At 42.0% G+C, this 21,312-nt stretch overlaps 1 protein-coding gene across 3 annotated transcripts in view; it reads right to left on the bottom strand.

Moving 5' to 3' along the window:
* CREB1 (cAMP responsive element binding protein 1) overlaps positions 1–21,312 on the bottom strand; it is a 47,167-nt gene that overhangs the window by 13,720 nt on the left and 12,135 nt on the right. The window contains exons 2-7 of one of the 3 annotated variants that reach the window (XM_054970562.1): positions 12,930–12,984; positions 10,183–10,304; positions 8,377–8,523; positions 6,350–6,450; positions 2,534–2,676; positions 1,605–1,655 (exon numbers count right to left, since the gene is read on the bottom strand). In XM_054970562.1, the coding sequence (XP_054826537.1) occupies positions 1,605–1,655; positions 2,534–2,676; positions 6,350–6,450; positions 8,377–8,523; positions 10,183–10,296 (556 nt within the window). In that variant the 5' untranslated portion in view covers positions 10,297–10,304; positions 12,930–12,984. The remainder of the gene's footprint in view (positions 1–1,604; positions 1,656–2,533; positions 2,677–6,349; positions 6,451–8,376; positions 8,524–10,182; positions 10,305–12,929; positions 12,985–21,312) is intronic. The other 2 variants (XM_054970564.1, XM_054970563.1) reach the window with 2 other exon arrangements.

Here is a 21,312-nt window from a genome sequence, read left to right as displayed (position 1 = left end):
GCTTTTTTTCTGGGAAAAGAGGTGGTGGAACTCAGTGGGTTGCCCTCGGTGAAAATGGTCACATGGCCGGTGGCCCCGCCCCCTGATCACCAGACAGAGCGGCGCGGAGGGCACTCTAAACTCCCCTCTGTCTGGAGATCAGGAGGTGGGGCCACCGGCCATGATACCATTTTCAAGAGGTTCCGGAACTCTGTTCCACTGTGTTCCTGCTGAAAAAAAGCCCTGGTTCTACACATAGGAAAGTGTAATTATGCACATTTATCTTGCAATATTTCATTAAAAAAAATGTGAATAAGGAGATTCAGTTTTTGAATACTGATTTTTACCAAGGTTACATATTTACAGTACGGCTAATGTGAAAATTATAGTGTAATCAACAGAAAATTAACTGCAAATCATCACTGATGTAACTAATCAAAGCTCAGCAAAAACAGCACTCTACCTCTGACATGACTAGCTAGCACAAGCACTGGTACCCAGTAGTTCAGAATGCATCCTTTTTCTTTCTTTTCTATCTGACAGGTTTTTATGTTTAATAATAATTACTCTCACAAACCAATTATTACAATATTTCAGCATGCATTTTATAAATAGTATTCAAGATAACCAATTGCACACACACACACACAAACCTTGCCACGGCAGCTGGCAAGGACCGTTTCGGATCTTTTTCAAAGACGGCAGGATGTCAAACAAAGGCTGACACAATCCTTACTCTGCTTATAATAGGATGACAATTTACCATTCACGTCAGCCCACCACCCTCATAAGGAATTCATAATAAAGTAAGGATTGCGTCAGCCTTTGTTTGACATCCTGCCATCTTTGAAAAAGATCCGAAACGGTCCTATGCCCAGGAACCGGTCCAACCGTCAGATGGCACGTCCTTGATTGGACTTCTTCTTCCCCTCCACTTATATCCACGAGCTGTCTGCTTGCAGATTTTCTATGCAATGTTATGACTGTGGGGTTGCACATTGTGCTCTACGAATCATAACCACTGTAGCATTTGCACTTTAATTATGCAACGAGTGTTGTATAAACATTGGAATTGGCACTAGCACTTTATGTTAAAAAAAAACCCTGTATGAATTCAACTTATTGGACTGCTTTTTGCAGCTGCCGTGGCAAGGTTTGTGTGTGTGTGTGTGTGCAATTGGTTATCTTGAATACTATTTATAAAATACATGCTGAAATATTGTAATAATTGGTTTGTGAGAGTAATTATTATTGTACTTGTTAGTTAGGTTGTCACAGTTTTTTGTTTCGGCTACTGTTTCTCTCGTGACTCTCTCCTTTGCTGGGCTAGGTTTATGTGTTTGGCCTTACTATTTAATGCTCCCCCAGTCACAACTCCATTATCTAGCGTTCCTGCACGTCTGCCTAGTTTCTCTTTGTTCTTCACAAACCATTTTCCTGCTCCATCGTTCCTTTTTTTCATTGGGTTATATTCTATCTTCCTTCATGAACTTCCTGAGTGCACTACATCCCCATTCAGACTGCGGCGGGTGCGCCTTTCACACACGGTCCCTCCATTCAAGGCTTCCAGCACAGACTCCTCTGCTCTGGCCACATATACACCAATCCATTCATGCAGACAATACCTGCATGCACAGCATTGCCATATTGATGGTGGATATCAGCAACACCAGTCCCTAAAAAAAAATCAGGACCACACTGGGGAGGAAGCAGATAATAATTCACAAGCACTATGCCCTCAATCCTCCCGCCCAGCCTTGAAAAGTTGGCCCAGTAAGGACGAGCCGCACCACCACACACTTCTCAAGCCATGGACTGTGGCTACGCTGTCCTTGGGCAAGAATCGCAGAGCCAGCACCAGCCGGACGGAGACACTTGCTAGCTGGTCCCCTGAACGGCTGAGGTCAACCAGCACATCCGTCAAGATGGCAGAAAGGGCACCCGATGCTGGACAAAGCCTCTGCGCAGGAGTGGTCTCTGCCTGGGCTGCAGGAGAGCCCCCGAGATGCTGCAGAAGCTGAGTGTCGCTGGCCCCGCCGTCTTCCTGCGGGTGCTGCTCACACACCCTGCTGGCCGAGCAGCAGAGAAACCTGTGGCTGATTCCGCACTCGTTGAATAATGCACTTTCAATGCACTTTATCCATCGTTTGAGGTGGATTTTTTTGTTCTGCACACACAAAAATCCGTTCCAAATGACCTATAAAGAGGATTGGAAGTGCATTATCCAACGTGTGCGGAATCAGCCATTATTGGTATTCATTCCTCTTCTGCTGCACTGCTTTTAATACTCGCCTTTTACTATCTTTTGGCTTCTTTCCACTCATCTCTCTCTCTCTCTCCTATTTGGCATGATGTCATCACATTTTAAAATTTAAAACAGGACTCCCTTTTTGGGTGTTCGTTAATACTTAGTTGTTGTTGTTCCTTTTAGGCAACTTTGGAAACAGCAACGATATTTCTTCACTTGTCTTTATTTTTATTTAAAACTGAGGTTTGAGATTCGAATGCACTTTTCCTCTCCAATCAATTTAGAATATGAGTAATAGCGCCATACTGTATTGCCCACTGCTCGTCTGGTAAATAGGAGTTGGCACCGTCACGGTAGTGATGGCAGGTGCTGCTGCCTCCTCTTCAGATTTTTCTTCTTCAATCCTTGGCACGCCGGGGGCATCCGAAGACAAGTCGTTCAAGATTTTCCTAAAAGAGAAAGAGGATTGCGGAAATCTTTAGCCAGTTCTAGCAGCTGCAGGAATGCTCAGGATGATGTTTAGGTGTCGCATTGGTCATAAGAATGTCAGCCTTCCTAGATCAGATGAAAGATCAATCCAGTTCACGTACGGCCAGCAGCAGTGACCAGGCAGACCCGTGGCAATTTCCCCTGATTCCCCCTTCCCACTGCAGACCCCTCCCCATGTCGTTCTCAGTTTCCTTTGCCCCTCAAAGCAGCATTTTGTGATGAGCAGCAAACTACAGCAAGAGGCAGAGGCAGGAATGAGCCATTCTGCCGATGGAAAATCTGGATCTAACCCAGATGCCGGTAGGAATTTCCAGTGGGGAATACAGGCAGCAGTTCACCCCTACAGTTGGCCCACCAGCACCTGGCAGCACTGAGGGACGTACTTCCTCTGAACCAGGATGTCCCGTTTAGGAATTATGACTGATGCTACAATTAGATCCATCCTTCAGAATTTTGTCTCATTCCATTCGTGAATTATATAGTGCATTAAGAAACAATGTCTGTCCTAAGTCTACTGCCAAGCAAATTTAATGGTACGGCCCTACATTCGAGCCTTAGAAGTCAAAATTCTCTTTATTCAATTCTCTATAGCGTGCATCATTTTAACTATTTATTTGCTTAGTACGCTGTTACCTTGCCCAGGACAGCACAGAAAGAGACAAAAACCGCATGCTTGCTCAGACAAGAAAATGATGGACATGAAAGGCGTCTGCTAGGAAGAGGAAGTAACTAACAAAAGAAATGTAAATTGCATGTCTGAGTTGCATATAGCGTTGGAAAAGTCGCTGGTTGGACTGTCTAAAAAGGAGTTATGTTAGGTATGTGCAGACACAAATCAGGCATGCATCTGTGCACAGTCCAATCGCAAGGAGTACAGAAGGGTGGTGAGCAAGAAGGGTGGCGGAGATGCCAGAACTGCTTGATGTAATAGCGTCCTGCCAGTGAGTGCATTTAAGCTTACCAAGAGCTGCCACTTAATATCATAAAAGGAATTATTTCCATGAAACAGAATTACATGGTTTATGGCCAATCTCCAACAAAAGAGATACTCAAGTATGAGGGGGAAGACAGTCTCAGACCTTGAATTTCATGAGAGGAAGTGTGGAATTGAACACTCATAGTCATGCATTTTCTGATGGCTTGTTTAGAAGTTTTTCTGTACATGGGTTGGTAATAATGAGGAGACAGGGAAAAAAAAGAGAGGAACTTGTTTTGGATCTGAGGATTTGCTAGCGGAGGTCATCCTATTCCATTTTTGTTCCTGTCCTGTATGGTCTTCTCATACAGGTTCATTGATTCCAACATGCCTATGTTGTTTGACGCATGTTTTCATATTGTATGAATAGTGAAGTACTGGATGTAATGTGATTTTTTTCTGTTTGTGCTACTTTTGTTACATTCCTAATTTTTATCTTGTGGATGTCAAATGGGTTTATTCTCTCTCTCTCCATTTTCACTGTGTTTCCCTTCATACTCGGGTACTTCTTTTGTTGGCATATTGGGATGGTAATCTTTTTTCAAGATCTACATGACGCACGAGATCTGTGGTCGGTTCTCATGAAGTTTAATTTAATATTGAAGCGTGGCTGGGAGAGGAGGGGGAAAAGCAGTGCTGAACAAAACTTTTGGGGGGGGGGGATTATAACTAAAAACAACAACAGCATTCCCTCTTATATGGTGATTCAGCATACGTTGGATAATGCACTTCCAATCCTCTTTATAGATCATTTGGAACGGATTTCTTTGTGTGCGGAACAAAAAATCCACCTTAAACGATTGATAAAGTGCATTGAAAGTGCATTATCCAAAGTGTGTGGAATCAGCAATACAGTCAACCAACTGAAATGCCTCCCTGAACTGTTATTAGCCGTGGAAGGAGGGAAAAGAGATGGGTACTCCTGTTGTACCTGTAATTTTCCTTACCACAGCTTACAGCAGCTCTAGAAAACAATTTGTATCAGAGAAATGGTATGGAAGTGAAACCGATTACCCCACTCACCCCCCAGCATGGTGGTCCCATCCAAAATGCCTTCCCCCACACCGAAGGCTGCTTTTATGATGTTAAAAAAAATGCTGGGATCATGTATCTTCCATGAAACATGTAATTCAGACCTTAGGAGCAGCTGCAAACATTTTTAATAAAAAGAGTCCTACCATTTCAAATTGGTTATTGAGAGTTTGGGACCAGTTTATTTTGGATAAGCTTACTGACTATATTAAACAATCTGAAATGCCTGACTATAGGTCAACATTTATTGAGCTTTGGTACCCAATCCTAGCATTTTTAACTAAAGATGAATGTGCAAAACAGCTACTTAGACCTGAAGACTATTTTCATGTACTGCTCACCATCTAGAATAAGGCAACAAACTCAGCTACTTACCTTATGTTGGAAACCAAGTTGCACTGTTAATGTTTTGTTTGTTACTGTCATATTTGAAAAACTAAGTATTTTTTAAAAAATAATCTACAGAAGCAATCAAATAAAAAAGGCTTTTATTCATCTGTAGAGGAAGATTTGCCCCAGTTCCATAGCTTGGGATGACACTGCTACTAGGGGTGTGCAATTTGGGATTCCGATTCGGAAAAAACATCTGAATGGGACCCGATTCAGAAAGATTTGGGATTCCTGAATCGGGCCCAGCATTGCTGGCCCGATTCAGAAATACCGAATCAAAGCTTTCCAAAGCGATCTGAATCGCTTTGGAAAGCTTTGGGTCAAGCGGGAGCAGCCTGCAGCACTTTTCTGGCTGGGAGAGGGAGGAGGGAATTCTCCTCCCCCTCCCATGGGGAAAAAAACTGGCAGAGCAGGAAGTTTGAAAGCCACCCTTTTTGGGCTGCTTGCAAGTGGCACAAAAAGGGTCGCTTTAACTTTCAAACACCCCATCGCTTGCTTCCCCCATGGGAGGGGGGGAAGCAAGCGACAGGGCGTTTGAAAGCACCATGCTGCTTGGTGCTTTCAAACCTCATGCCACTTGCTTCAGCTGACAGACAGAGCAGCCTGCTCCCTGCCTGTCAGCTGAAGCAAGCAGCGCAGGATTTCCAAGTTAAAGCACCCCTTTCTGTGCCGCTTTCAACCCCGGTACTGCTTGCTTCAGCTAATAGGCAGGGCAGCCTACCTCCCTGCCTTCAGCTGAAGCAAGTGGCACAGAGTTTGAAATTTAAAGTGCCCCACAGCTTATTTCACTTGAAGGGAGGGGGTTGAGGGGTGAATAGGCAGCGGGGTGAGAAATTTGAACGCAAAACTTTTCTTGCCACTTGCAAGTGGCAAGAAAAGTGTTGCTTTCTGGTGTGCTCTGAATCTTTATGGAGCACACCGAAGCGGGTCAATAAGCGATTTCCAAAGTGGCTTGCTGCTTCGGAAATCACTTACTTCCGACTCTTTTTCCTGCTTCGGAAATTCTGAAGCGGGAAACCCGAATATTTTTTTGTTGCATACCCCTACCTCTGCTTCAGCCGAGCCCAGGTGATTATAGAAAGCCTTGAGAAACGCTCCTTAGAAACCAGGGCTGGCTTACAGTGCCATCCTAAGCAGAGTTACACCTGAAGTCCACTGAAGTTAATGGTCTTAGAAGGAAGTAACTCAGCTTAGTTAATGTTGATTTATCGCCCAGCACAGACAGAACTTCCTACCTGTAGGAGGGTCGCCGGGAAAGAATTTCTCTGCGTTTCTGGGAATCCGTGACACTGTCTACAGATTCTTGTGAGTCTTCACTTTCTGCAATAGTGGAGATCTAGATATAAGAGCATAGGAATGTTACCATTTAAAACAAATTTAACAAGAGGTTATCTAAAGATAACAATACAAAATAATCTACAAGATGAGGTAGGATAAAAATGTTTTTTTTTAAAAAATGGAAGAATTTTTACGGGGACTTGAGGAATATGGAATTACATCTATAGAGAGGGACCTTCATGGTTTTTTTTCTCAGTCATAAACACCCCTGTTCTCTCAGAGTTGAGTAAACATGAACAGCAGACAGGAATCCCCTATGAGGAGGTAAGTAGTTTATGTCTTGGATCCTAAACAGTATCAGAGGAAGGGGATTTCCCTACCTTTTCCTTTTCATTCCAGCCTTCTATGCCCCCCTCCCGCCCCCTGAATTGGTCTCCTGTAGGTCAGGGGTCTGAAAGGACCAGTGTGGGGAGAAACCAGAAGTCTGCAGGGGATGGGTATCAGTAAAAATATCCCTCCCCTCTCCAGAGCGAAAAGCAGTTTTGTTGGGGAAGCTGCTGCTACATCGAAAGAATTGCACTACAGAATCCAAAGCAATTCTTAGTGACTTCACTGCTGAATAGGAAAACTCAACTGGAGGCAGTGTTTTTAATCTGAAAAAAGTTGACTTCTGAGGAAGCTGCTAAAGCTGCCAGCTGCCTTCATGTAGACAACCTGTGGGACATGCAGAGCTTGAGATCCACAGGCTTTACACAGTATTCAGCATAATCATGAAGGATTGTAAAAGACCGGATTCAATATTTCAACACTCCTACTGCATTCTTGCCCCTTATCTTTTGTTTCTGAATTCCAAACATTTTCATTATCAGTCTCTTATCTTGCTTCACTGGAGTTAGGAATTTATTTGGCACGGCTTCCAAACTCTAACAGGTTTCTCACGTCTAATATGGCAAATGTGTAATCCAGCTGCAGTGACTGGAGCAAAAACAACAGAAATGACTGAACTCGTAAAGTCAAGGGAGAGAATAATGGCCAGTATCAATATGATCTCATTCCAGTGATGTGTATCGAATGAAACTATAAATCAATGTGGCTTGCCCATCTGTGTAAACAACTTATGTAGTCTATTTGTTGGTTCCTCAGTTCTCAGTGACAAGAAAAAAGAATGGCCCCATTTATCTCATGTTGATGATAATAATATAAATATCTGTTTTCATATTAAACAACAAATAGGCTAGGAAACAAGTTGGAATCTGCTTAGACATCCTGATTTTAAAAAATGTAATTACTGATGCCTTTCCCCCCCTAAAACTGAGATGGGGAAACATGTTGCAGTTCTGGAGCTAAATGTCTGATTTAAAATTGGCTAGTGGGCCCCACCCAAAAATACGCATGCAAATACCCTCTCTCACACAGAAGATCTCTGGCATGCTGACAAATACAAGTGCATGTGTACAGGCACAAACTCACCCATGCACAAATTCTTTCAGACCCATAAAACCATATCCCGTTTTAGTAGAAACTTAAAAAAGATGACTCCTTTTCTCCTACACCTACCCCTTGAAAAGTTCCTTCAATGAGGCCAACCCAATAGCTTCTCAGCCCCTTTCCGTAAGCAGGTTTGTTACCTCGGTCCTCCTTTCCTGGATCAAAACCATGTCTATTTCTTTGCCGGGTCACCTTTGGCTGATGTAACCCATGGAGACGGAAAAGCAGGACAGGGCTAAATTATTAGGGTCAGGAGGCCATTCTCGAGACGGTGGAAATGGGCTGCATTTTGGACTCCGAACCTCCAGTTCTGGAGTCATCCTTTCCTCTTAACATAACACAGACTTCCTATAACCTACAAACTAAGAAATACTTACAATCACTTGTACATATGCTTAAGGACCTGTTGACTCATGAAGCCCAGCGTGCAAATATGTGGCCAGTGTTTCCACACATCATGAAAGAGCATATCTTTGTAAAATTCTTTTACGGGTACCTGAACTGTCTGGACTTGCGGAGACTGAATAACTGACGGCTGGGCAGCCTGAATAACGCCATGGACTTGAACTGTCTGCCCATTGGGCAGCTGTACTAAAGTAACTGTTGGAGCAGAAGACGTTGCATGACCTGCAGGCATAGACACCTGGAGGGGGGAGAGAAAGAGAGAATGATACATTCTTATAAAAACCATTACATTACTACGAAAATAACGGCCAGGGATACCACTTGTGAGAGACGAGAGTGAGGAATGACTGATGGCTCGTTAATTCAGCGTCCACATTCAGACACGGAGATAAGCTTGTTTGTCTAGCGGTTCTCATGCCTACACGCTCCCTTCCGCCTCACTTCCCCCCTTCCATGCACAGCATGAAACAGGCTTGCACCCACCTGTAACTTGTTGTCCATCAAGTGTTCTTTTGTGCATGCTCACATGGGAACTGCGCAGAAGACACGATGATGAACACAAACATTTCTTTGTGTGGGAAGCCTTCAGCGGATTTCCAGCTGGCCAGAACGTTCAAACGGCAAGCACCAGAGCAAACTGGAGTTTGTTTCCTCTTCACAAAAAGGGATTCTAAAGCAAGTGGTTTAGAATCTTGGTTTGTGGGAAGGAAACTTTTGTTTGTTCAGATTCACAAACCGTGGCAAAGTGGAGTTTGGCTGAAGGCTTCCCAAACCTGGAAGCTCTGTGTGGGAGATGGAGGGGGAAAGATGGTGCATCGGAAGCACAAGAGCTAGCTGTGTTTTGGTGTTGAACTGGCATACTAGTTGCTGAACATTGCTATAGCCAATCACCATTTCCTTGTGTGAAGCTCTGGTGGAGGGGGAACACGAAGAAGAAAGAAATCTGCAAGGCCATTGTGTTTCGGTAAGCCAGATCAGAGAGGTACTTCTCATTTCCAAAGCCAACAGAAAAAAAAAATCTCTTTTGCAGGTGAGAATGTGAGTCAGTAAAAAATGGACAAACAGATTAATAACTAGCTAATAAGCAGGGCTCATTTCGAGGAGGAACACGCTGGAACACAGTTCCGGCAGTTCCCCAAAGAAGTCATATGTCAGGTGGCGCTGCCCACCTGACTGTCAGCCATTTTGGTCCTGTTTCGGCCTGGATTGGGGCCGAAACAGCCCAGATCGGGCATCTGACAGGTGGTGGATCACTCTCCCGCTCAGCAGCAGCCCGATCCTGACCATTTTAGGCCCCTTTTTGGCCATTTTCAGCCCCCTTTTGCCATTTTGGGCCCAATTTCGGCCCTGAATGGTCAGGATTGGGTCCAAAACAGCCAGGATAGGTGATATCAGGGGGTGTGGCATATGCAAATCAATTACGCTAATGACACATTTCCGGTGATAGCAAGGGGCGTGGCATATGCTAATAAGTTATGCTAATGAGCGATGTTAATGAGTTCCTCCAGCTCTTTTTCTACAAAATGACTCCTGCTAATAAGTAATTACATAATCATGTTAGCTATTTACTGGTTATTAATCAGTTAATGATGATTAATTTCTAATACTTTTAATTAAAAGTCATTTTCTTGTGACAGATGAAATAAACCTGTATTAATTTATTACAACGCCAATGGAAAACAAGATAAGATTACTTGATACTGCTGCTGATGGATATATTAGTGCTGAGCTTCCTCCAGCAGTTTGACAGAATAACCAGTTTAGTTATTTTACTTTTTGTAGCATCTGCTCTCACATTTTCTCACGCTTTACCCTCATCACGAAATAGTTTGCTTTGTAACATTTTCCTACTTTGAGGATAAGGTTAAATAGCAAATTGGCCAAAACTAATTGATACCTGGGCTAACGTTGCAATTTGTGGCTGCGCCTGCACCGTCATCTGTTGGTTTTCTGCTTCTGTAACGGCTGCATCTCCACTCTGTTGATTCTCTGCTCCAGATTCCATGGTCATTTAGTTATCTGGAATGACAATAATTTCTGTTGTTAGTATGGATTTACTTGCTTTATGACAACTCTCTTCATTCCAATAATTTTATTTTACACTACCATGTTTAATAGACATATTTACTAATTTTGATATAATGTGATTATTGAGTTACTTGTTGGGGGGGGGAAGCACTTGAGGAAAGCGAGCAGAAGTAACAGTATAAACCAATATGGGAATTTGACACCAACATTACAACCAGACATGCTTACTCGGAAGCAAGTCCAACCAAAGTAATGAGCTTTATACTGCTTCCCCAAATGCACACTTTAAAATTCTGTACAACAAACCTAAGACCAATGTGGCTAAAGATTTTTTTAAAAAATCAAAAGTAACATAAACATTAAACTGCTTTACTGCATTAGTGTGGCAAAAACATAGCTTCCAAAGCCACAATGCTTTACTTGGTAAGGTAAGGTAAGGCTTGGTGTCTTTACTTGGTAAGGCAAACCAGTGTTCTAGAGCATCATTACACACACACACACACACGCACACATGCACACACACACAAAGAGAGAAACTTGGTAAGGCAAACCAGTGTTCTAGAGCATCATTACACACACACACACACACACACACAGACAGAGAGAGAGAGAGAGAGAGACAGAGAGAGAAATGGAGGAAGGACGGTCAGATCTCTTAAACTGATGTTTGGACATTTACACACATACATAAACACAGAAACAAAAAAAGTAATCCACTTTGGGAAGCAGAAATAGGTTTGCAGAAACTCCATGGCCTTTGGTAAAGGCCATTTCAATGCTAAGTATATAAGAGAAAAGAATACTGAGAACAGACATGACGAGTAGGTAATAGAGGAAATTAAATGGAAAATATATGTGCATATTTGGGACATTTAGAAATAAATCTCTTAATTGGGGGGGGGATCTGACTGTAAATGCAACTATATAAACAATGAAACATGAACCAGCAGTTTAAAATAAAAGTTATGTTTCCATCAAGAAATAAGAGAATATTACTATGATTGTAGACCTGATCTACAGAGCTGGGATTAGTAATCAAAAGGAACAGAACGCAGCCCTGGTTACGCTTCTGAGTATCGTGCAGTGCTTAGCAGTTGCGGAAAATCCAACCTTCATTTAAAAAACTATGCTTTGCCCTTATGATTGCAAATTGTTATGAAAACACAACAAAGATGTGTTCTTGACTGCAAGCTTCCATCTGCACAATCTGGGCCTCAGTCTCTGTGAAGGGAAAACTATTCTGGCCATTGCTGAATCAAGACTCTTTACATGTATTTTCTATTCTTGTCATTATCTTTTGCAAAGGACATTCACTTCTTTTAATAACCTTGGGGTAGAAATATCTAATAAACGTTTGTTTCTAATATTCTTTCCTTCATCTTCTAATAACTTCTCATTCTGCTATTGTAATGGTTTTATGTAGGGGTTCATTTGGAGACAGCTTGTAAAGTGCAACTGGCCTCAGGGAGCACTAGTCGCAAGTAATGTTTTTCTCTATACTGCAAGAAGCACACTAGTTGCCATTTACATTTTAGGCCAACTTCGAGTTGTTGGATTTAATCTTTCTAAAATGACGCCTTTTTTGAGTGATAACATCAACAGAGGTGAGGATGGTTACTACTTTTGGCTGGTCACCCCTATATTGCACAACTTTTTCCTGTCAGAAGTATGCCATATCACTCTTTTGGCCTTCCCCCCCTTTTTAAGATGTGCTTACAAGTTGGAGGGAGAAGCTGCTTTTAAATTTTGCCATTGGTTTCATGTTGATTTTAATCTTAGGGCCAAGCTACAGGTGACGCCTGACACAGGTTGGACACTTGTCAGCTTCCCTCAAGTTTTGATGGGAAATGTAGGCATCCTGGTCTTGCAGCTTGGCTCTCTGACTGCTGTCCAATCGACTTTTCAACTGTCACTTGTCCAAAATTCTGCCAAGCTGCCTACATTTCCCATCAAAACTTGAGGGAAGCTGACAAGTGTCCAACCTGTGTCATTCGTCACTTGTAGTTTGGCCCTGAGGGATGGCTAATTTTTAATAACAACAAAAACAACATTACACCGCCCTTCAGGTCAACTTAACGCCCACTCAGAGCGGTTTACAAAGTATGTCATTATTATCTCTACAATGATCACCCTGTGAGGTGGGTGGGGCTGAGAGAGCTTTGGAAGAGCTGAGATTGACCGAAGGTCGCCCAGCTGGCTTCAAGTGGAAGGAGTGGGGAATCAAACCTGGCTTTGCAGATTAGAGTCCTGCTGCTCTTAACCACTACATTCAACTGGCTCTCCTACACCAAACATGATTTTTTATCATATTGCAACTGCTGTATTTTACTGATGTTCTGCGCCGCTTTGGGACTGCTGGCTGAATGAAGCTGATAAGCAGGCCTTTGGGCCATCAGAGTGCATGTATTATTTTAGAAAAGATTGTGAACATATTTACTGGAAGTACAATGCAAGACTGAAGAGAACATGTAAGCAAGGATTTTTTTATGTAGGAAAGAGATCAACCATTATTCTACAACCTTTTTTAGGAGGGGGGGGGAGGTTAAAATTTAGCATAACCCAGCACCACTTTGTAATTATTCAGAAATATATTATTTACGAAATACTCATTCTTACCTTTGTAACTCAAGAACTGAATTTCGATACCACACATTCTTGGATAAGGCAAGTTCTAAAAAAGTTTAATGAGAAAAGGAAACCCTGAAATATATCGAACACATTTCTTACTGCACAATGTGCATTTATAATAGAACATTTTACTTCTTAAATCACAGGGCATATTTGTTTATTGCTTTGTTTTGTTCAAGTGATAGTTGCCAAATCATTCCCTGGTGTTAGGGAAATGCTCATCTCCACAAGTATGTTTTTTGTTGCCATTAATTCAAGTTAAATTTTTTTCATACTTCTAGATGACCCTTTCAGTCACAGGGGATTTTGCTCCTTCAAAAACTTGGGGTGGTATTCCTTTACTGTCAACTGAACCCGTAACTTTTATTGTTGGATTGTCAAAGGCAAAGCACCAGGCTTCAGCATTTTAAAGGCAAACGGAGACATTAAGTACAAATAGAAATAACTGAGAGGGGTGTTATGTAGGTATTTTCTTTTAACATCTCGTGACATTAAGTTCCATCCCGTCCCCAAATGTTTATGGACAAAATGGGGGTGGGTGGGGGGAAATGAGGGGGGAAAAACAGTAATAGAGCAATTCTCTAGAATGTATTAGAGGTAAATCCACTTTAAAACATCTGTAAAAGAAATAAGGAGACCCAGGAAAGAAGCAAGAGTGAGGGGAGGGGAAAGCATTATTTTTCAGGCTAGACAACTGTGTGCACTACTTCCAGTATTGCTTGTTTTCTATCTCCAGATTCCAAATGTGTTTCTGATTAATGTGTGCATAAATTCTTAATGTGACCAAAAGGACCATTTCAGATTATAGAGAGAATTCTATTATGATTACATTAATAATGGAACCAAATTAAAAAATTCTAGAGGTTTTCATCACTGAACGCTAGTATCTAACTATAAAAGACTACAGCTGATGCAGTAACAAGCAATGTCTCAAATTCTGGGGGCAATTTCTTGAGACCAAGAAATATTGGAATATTCAAGACCAGGAGAACACACAGAAAAAATATTCAGAAAATAAGGGAGGTGAGGGCTGGGTCACTCTTTGGCCATCCTGCTCCAAAATGACCTGCTCCAAAATTCTACCATCTTCAAGTTTCCAGGTCTATTTATTTATTATTTTGTTCTATATTGTGCTTTTAAAAAAAAAACGTAGCATCCTCAAAGCGGTTTACAACTTTAAAAAAGGGCAGATGTTGTATAGTGGTTAGAGTTTCAGACTGGGATATGGGAGACCCAGGTTCAAATTGTTGTTCTGCCATGGAAGCTCAGCAGGTAACCCTGGGGCTCATCACAATCTCTCAGTCTAACCTACCTTACAAGGTTGTTGTTGTGAGAATAAGGTGGAGGAGGGGGAAGCCCTGTGAAAAGCTGCTTTGGCTCCCAATCAGGAAGGAAGTAGGATGTAATTTTTTTTAAAAAAACACGTTCACTGTTTCTCCTACCTCCCCAATACAGAGTCCTCTATACCTCTATGAAGCACACAGAAAAAGATTTTACTATGTTTAGTTTTTCTGCTGTGATAAAAGGAATTAGCCACATCTGTAGGAATTTTACACTCTTGAAGACACAGGAGGTTAGCTATGTGGGGAGGCCCTTGCTTGGTTCCCTGGTTCACCATGTCCTAGTGTCCCTTGCTTTTCTTCCCACTATGGTTAAAATTTTGTCTTGGATCCATTTTTTCTGTGGACACTTCCTTCTTCAGTGCCATGGCTTCACCATCCACTCTTTCCTCGTGCCCCTGCTTTCAGCAGGTCTTACTTCTGCGTATTTACTTAGCCTCCTCCCCTCCCTCCTACCAACAACGTTCAGACTCTCCTGTCCTTAGGCCTGGCTGTGGGTCCCCCACTCCCAATGAGCTCCTCTTTACCTCCGCTTCCTGTTCTCCTCTGTCAGTCTTTCCCTTTCCCACCTATCTTTCCTTCCCTGTTCATCATTAGACTGTATGCTCCATCATGCCTCTTTCTTCTGGACCACTCACTGGGTTCCAGGCTCCTGTTCTCTATCTCCTTGGACTTCCTCCTCACTCTGCTTGTTCCATTCTGCTCCTGAAGACTCTACGCCCCCAGCAAAACTAACTGTTCATTTCAATCGATAAACTCTTGACAACTTAGCTCTGAAGAGGGAATATTTCTCAACATTCCATGACATCACAACAATTTAGCTGTTACTTGCGAGAGGGTGCTGCAAAATCTTCTATGGAGTCACAATATAAACTAATGATGGAAACCACTGGATCCATCCACACACACCCCAAAATTACATTTTTGTGACATTTCCAGAGAACATAGTCATAGATGCAGAGGAGTTAGCCGTGTTAGTCTGTAGTAGCAAAATCAAAAAGAGTCCAGTAGCACCTTTAAGATTAACCAACTTTATTGTAGCATAAGCTTTCGAGAATCACAGTTCTCTTCGTCAGATGCATCTGACGAAGAGAACTGTGGTTCTCGAAAGCTTATGCTACAGTAAAGTTGGTTAGTCTTAAAGGTGCTACTGGACTCTTTTTGATTCAGAGAACATAGATATGTTCTAAATGTACTGATAAATAGTAAGACAGTCAAGTTTAAGTTCTCGTTCATCCCCATTAATCGAATTGTAAACCTAACAAAATTTGGACATAACTGAAAAGTCCCCCTCACGCAATAAAGATGTTATCTTTTTTCTTGAATAATTTACTGTTCAAAAATTCCAACATCATTGTACCAATTATACACACAGCTCCACTACTTTCAACATAACTTTTTGCAAGAAATTTATTGGAAGCAACAACTGATACAAATATGGTGAAGAAGAAACTTTTACTCTGTAGTCATCATAGCTAGAGCAACATTAGAGATACGTTCTTACATTCCTCAGATGAAGACTGGTTTTATAATTCCTTAAAACCTCTTTGTTTCTAACTTGCTAGACCATGGAAATTTATTTCTCTAAGCCCAGCTACCTTTTCCAAATATGTACCGTAATGGCATACTGACACTTATAAAAACCACCCGTATGCCACGTTATGAAGAGTCAGAGACATACAAATGGTTATACCCTTTTTCCTAACGGTGCATGCCATTTTTTAAAAAAAGTAACAGTGAGAGATTCTCTTTGCAGAGCATGCTTTCTTGGTAGTAATTTTTAAAAATAGGCATGAAAATCCTGAATGGCAAGTCTGTTATCAGAGATCAAAATTTTGTTCCTGCCATCACTGATTAGGCATTGCATTTGCTTACTGCTATTTGCTCTGGCAGGAAGGGGGCAAGGGTGGCACAGCCCCAAATCCTTTTTTGGTACTATCAGATAAACAGCTGTGCTGATTGCAGAACTATGCCTCTTCTTAACCTCGCCCCATGTCAGTTCCTGCTTCACGTGCTTTTCTGGGCTGGCATCACAGGGGCTCCATAGTATCTCTCTGGGGTGGAGCTGAAGGGCAGCACAGGGCCTTGAGAAGCGAGATTTGCAGATGAGCACACCATGGGCAAGAAAAAAGAGATGAGGACATCACACCTCTTTGGCTTGTGGAGTAAATGGAAGCATTTAAAGTTTCTTGCAATCCCCGTCTTCTTCCCTGCAGCCCACTGCCATAATTAAAGGGGCAGCATTTCTTTAACAGGTAACATGTATGTTAACTGAAATAAAATCTGAAAAGAACCCAGCTGACTGCCATTCGTGAATACCCATGTACACACACCTCCTCTTACGAATGTTATGTTGAAGCAGGGGGAAATTCTATCTACACCAAGGAAATTAAAGTTGCACTCTGTGTGAAAGTTTTCAATTTGAATTACTGACAGTGCACTTACATGGGTCTGGAGAACTTGCAAATTTCTCATACAGGAATTTACAGGATGGGAAGAAACGCAGATAAGTGAATGTTTAGACAGTTTTAAAATGGCTTTTTGATTGAATTTTGGAGTTTGACTTTATCCCGCAGTTTTATCTTTCAATTTATATAGTGGTTTGGGGCGTGCTTAGCTTGCTTGAACTTTTACGCTCGCCTTTCATTGCTCACATTATATGGCTAGCTTGTTTTGGCCAACATTTAAAGAACAGTCGACCTAATCACATGCTAAGATTTTAGCCCAGAATCCTCAGGCCGTCAAGCACCGCATCTATATAGCCCGAGACCCAAAGTATTGATGGCTGTTTGACAATCATTTGTTTTATAGATCTGTGAATAGTTCCTCCAAATGTTGTTGTCCTGGTAGAAGTATCAGAATTCTTGAGCTGTATGAATTTCTGGTTTTATCCATTCTATACTGATAGTTTTTGAATGGGGATTTTCTTATCATGGTTTTACCTTTTCTTTACCCAGTAACTTTTAGTTGTTCCCTTTAAGAAAAATGTTTGGGTGACTCAAATTCTCCTTCTGTACCTGCTGGAGGTTTGCCTTTTTTTTATATGTTAGGGCCAGGCCACAGACCAGCATACTCCTCTCTCCAACCCCTTCCCCGAGTTAAAATTTTCCCCTGCCTTGTTGTATGTTACATCTGCACTGACATAAACTACAGCTGGCAAACACGTGGAGGAAAAATGTACTTTGTACTCTGGGGTATATTCATACCCCAAGCCGAATTTCAATATATTTGTGGGTACAAAAATTCCAACAAACACAAAAAAGTCTGTGGTGGCACACGTCATTGTATAGCACAAAACCCAAAGACCCAGAGCCTGAAAACACACCTTCAAGAGACAGAAAACGTTTGACTAAATTCACCTCTTTTCTGTATCAAATAACTCAAACCAGTTATGTTCCTTTGTCGAGCTATAATTTTCAATTTCAATCGGAAACAAAACTGTGCTTTGAATCCAAGGTATCAGGAAACTAACAAGCTTTCGTAATTGTTAAATCTAACATTAATAATTGCAAATGTTGTTTGCATCTGGGGTATTTTTCTACCCTAAGAACATCCCTCTCGGTTTGGGTGTGTGTGAAATGTTCTCTTGGGTATCAGGAAGAGTCATTACGGGGGCTGTGGCTCTCCAAGATCACTTAAAACCCTTCCCTAGATCAGGATTTTCTGTGGGGAAACCCATGGGCCACTTTTGTACTCCACGGACTACAAAAACACTCCCACGGCAATATCAGTGGCTTTTGTTGTTGTTTTATTCCTCATGTGCTTTTTTAATCACAGAAAAAAACCTAAATGGTGACTACTTTTGGGATACTGCTCAATAATGTGCAGGTGACCATGTGGGAGATGAAAAAGCTGTAGAGCCACTTCTGTAAGCATTTTGCCCAAAGTTAAGAAATTTACCCAAGACGGTCTGCAAAGTTTTCAACAGAAACATAGTGTTCACCTCAACCTTTGGATTTGAAATCAAGGTCAAAATCTGGCTATAATGGGCAGGGAAAGAGCTCGGGGGGGGTTGCATTTGAGAAGAGAGGTGCTAAGAGGAAGACGTGGATAATCTCACAAGCTGCTCCTAACCACTCAACTGAAGTCCCCTGAACACTCAAGACTTTGGCAAAAATTACCCCCCCCCCATTATTTGCTATCACGGAGGTGGTATACTTTTTTATTGAAAAGAAAATTGAAAACTCCCACCCGGTAAAAAATTGTATATAAATTTCCATACACATATTGAACATACTATATTCTAAGCTACCATTTGGAAAACTTACAACACGATCCTAGCAGGTTAACAGTGAATAACACTATTAGGTCATGTGTTTTTATGTTTAAGTCGGAATGGTGGCAGTGAATTTGTGTGTGATTAAAATCTTTGTATTTAATCAATTATTTTTATATAACAAGAAAAATATGTTCAAAAAGTATGTCTCTTGGACTTGGAGGATATGTTGCATCATATATGGGGTCACTGCTGAATCCATCCAAACCTTTGTCCCAAAATTGTGATCGAACCAGAAATAAACTTCTACCTATAGAAAAAGGCCTATCAAGTTTGATGAGGGGATATAAAAACAGTATTTCATTCCTTTCCTCACCTAAGCTCTTCCTCCCTATCTCCCCAATTCATCACTGAGGCAATAGCTCCAGGCACAGCAAGCACGGGGCAAAATCTTCTTCCTAAAACCAGGCTCTATTCTCCTTTCCCTCCAGCCTCCAAGGGAAAAGTAAGGATTTATTGTCCTCCACTCCATTCCCAAACAAGAAGCTGTGTGCAAGAAATGGATGGGAAATACCTCTTACCTCTCCTAAACCTTGGTCATAGTTTATAAGAGTCAGTGTAAGTGCTGGAAACATGTCTCTTCCCTACAAATCTGAATTACCTTAAAAGGAGCTTTGCTTCTCTTATCATATCCCTGTTGGTAGCTGGACCACGCACAGTCGGGGAGATAGGCAATGCTGCAGATAATCACTCTTGCACCCATACATCACTGTTCCCTATCAAGTGCTTTATAATCCCCCACAGAGATGAATAGTGGAGGCCATATGGTGGACATCAAAAATATGTAGCTCAAAGGGATTAATGGCACAGGCCTGATGGCCCCAACCTTTAAGGCTCAAGCTTCCTTCTATTTGCAAAACTTTCATGCTGGCTTTTCTCTTGGTCACTCTACAGTAGGATGGAATGTTGGAAGATCAAGAAACACGTTGGAAACTAGTGCTTGAAAATACGCATTAGCAAAGCACTAATAATTTTAACCTGTGAATAACGTCTCAGTTCATACTGAGAACTATGAAAAGCAAGGCCGAGTTGTCTCAATCTGGCTAACACGACGATAGTTTCAGGTGGGTAGCCCTGTTGGTCTGTAGTAGGAAGAGCAAGATTTGCGTCCAGTAGCACCTTAATGACCAACTGGATTTCCAGGATATGAGGTTTCAAGAGTCAGAGCTCCCTTCATCATATACGAGGAGGGGAAAGAGGAAAGGGTCCTAATAATTCAGGCAGAGAGTGGGAGGAGTATTGTAAATTAAGAGTGTCAGGAAGCTAGCTGTAATACCTGTTGCAGTTAACTTGATAGAGCCGACATGTCTGAAATGCCGAACGATGTTGGCACTGGCTTACTCATTAACTGATCTGGTGGCAGGAAGGACAAGCGATGGTCCTTCCAATCATCAATTCGGAACCAAAAGGGCTCAAACAACAGGCTGCTGCCTTTCCTTGGTATTTTGGAAACTGCAGTTTGAAGCAGCCAGCAACAGACCACTCTGCAAGCGGGCCTGCAAGTGAATAAGCACCCAAGCCTGCCGCGTCTCAGAACAGGTCCTTAGTTCTCACTCTAATCTTTGCTAGTGCAGACTGCATGTGAGCAAAAAGCCGGAGAGGAGGAATATGAACGGAGAGCGTGTTCCTCTTCTAAGAAAGAGGTAAAAGTTAGGTGAAAAAGGTAGTCCCCCTGTGCAAGCACCGAGTCATTACTGACCCATGGGGTACGTCGTATCATGGTATTTACGGGGTGGTTTGCCATTGCCTTCCCCAGTCATCTACACTTTACCCCCAGGAAACTGAATACTCATTTTACCGGCCTTGGAAGGATGGAAGGCTGAGTCAACCTAGAGCCGGCTACCTGAACCCGGCTTCCGCCAGGATTGAACTCAGCTTGTGAGCAAAGCTTGGACTGCAGTACTGCAGTCTTGTAGCTGAGTTATCTGATATTCATGGGACGGTGCAACAGTACCAGTCTAGGCATGATTCTGGGTGTAGCACACTAAAGAATTTTTAAAACAACTGTAGTTGTCTCCTAAATTGATATCCCAACAGCAAAATAGCAGAGCAAACTGAGGCAGAGGTCCATCCTTCTAAAGCCATTCCTTAAATGTTTTATGTGGAATCTGGCAATGCCCAGTAGAAACTTGGTTGAGTTCCAAGGAAAATGTCAAGACATTGAAAATGTGAAAAAGAGAAGACACATATAATGCTTAAATCTGTCAGCCATGTACAGAATATAGACACGGTTTAATTTATTAAGGAAATTTGTTGTAACAAGTCTTCAAATCAAAAGACTGCAGTTTAGTGCACGTATGCAGCCAATGAGATAGGAATTCTTTCAATATGACAAAAGCACCACAATGAGATGGCACATCCTCTTTTTCAAACTGGCCAATCAGAGAAGTGGTGCAGAGGTGCGGGAGAGAACAAGTAAGCATGCATGATGCTTTTAATACACCCTGAAGTGATTCTTTGTTCTTACCAGATCTCACTCCTGCCAGTGCAGCGAATCAATGCACATAAATCTGTAAGAGCACAATGCAGCCAAAGCTAATACTTTAAAGTCCCACTGACTGCATCAGGAGGGCATGCAAACAATCACTTTTAAAACAGCAGCTTCTTAAACTACTTATTAGAGATGGGCATAAATCAGGAAAAAAACAAACTGTGTGGTTTGTTATGTTTCACAAACCACGAATTTTCATGAACCTGCCCCGATTCACAAACCGGTTCATTCTGGTTCATGAAAACTTCACTTCTGGGCCAGAAA

Source organism: Eublepharis macularius, chromosome 2, assembly GCF_028583425.1.
Source record: "Eublepharis macularius isolate TG4126 chromosome 2, MPM_Emac_v1.0, whole genome shotgun sequence".
NCBI classification, from domain to species: Eukaryota; Metazoa; Chordata; class Lepidosauria; order Squamata; family Eublepharidae; genus Eublepharis; species Eublepharis macularius.
This window is presented reverse-complemented; position numbering and strand designations above follow the sequence as displayed.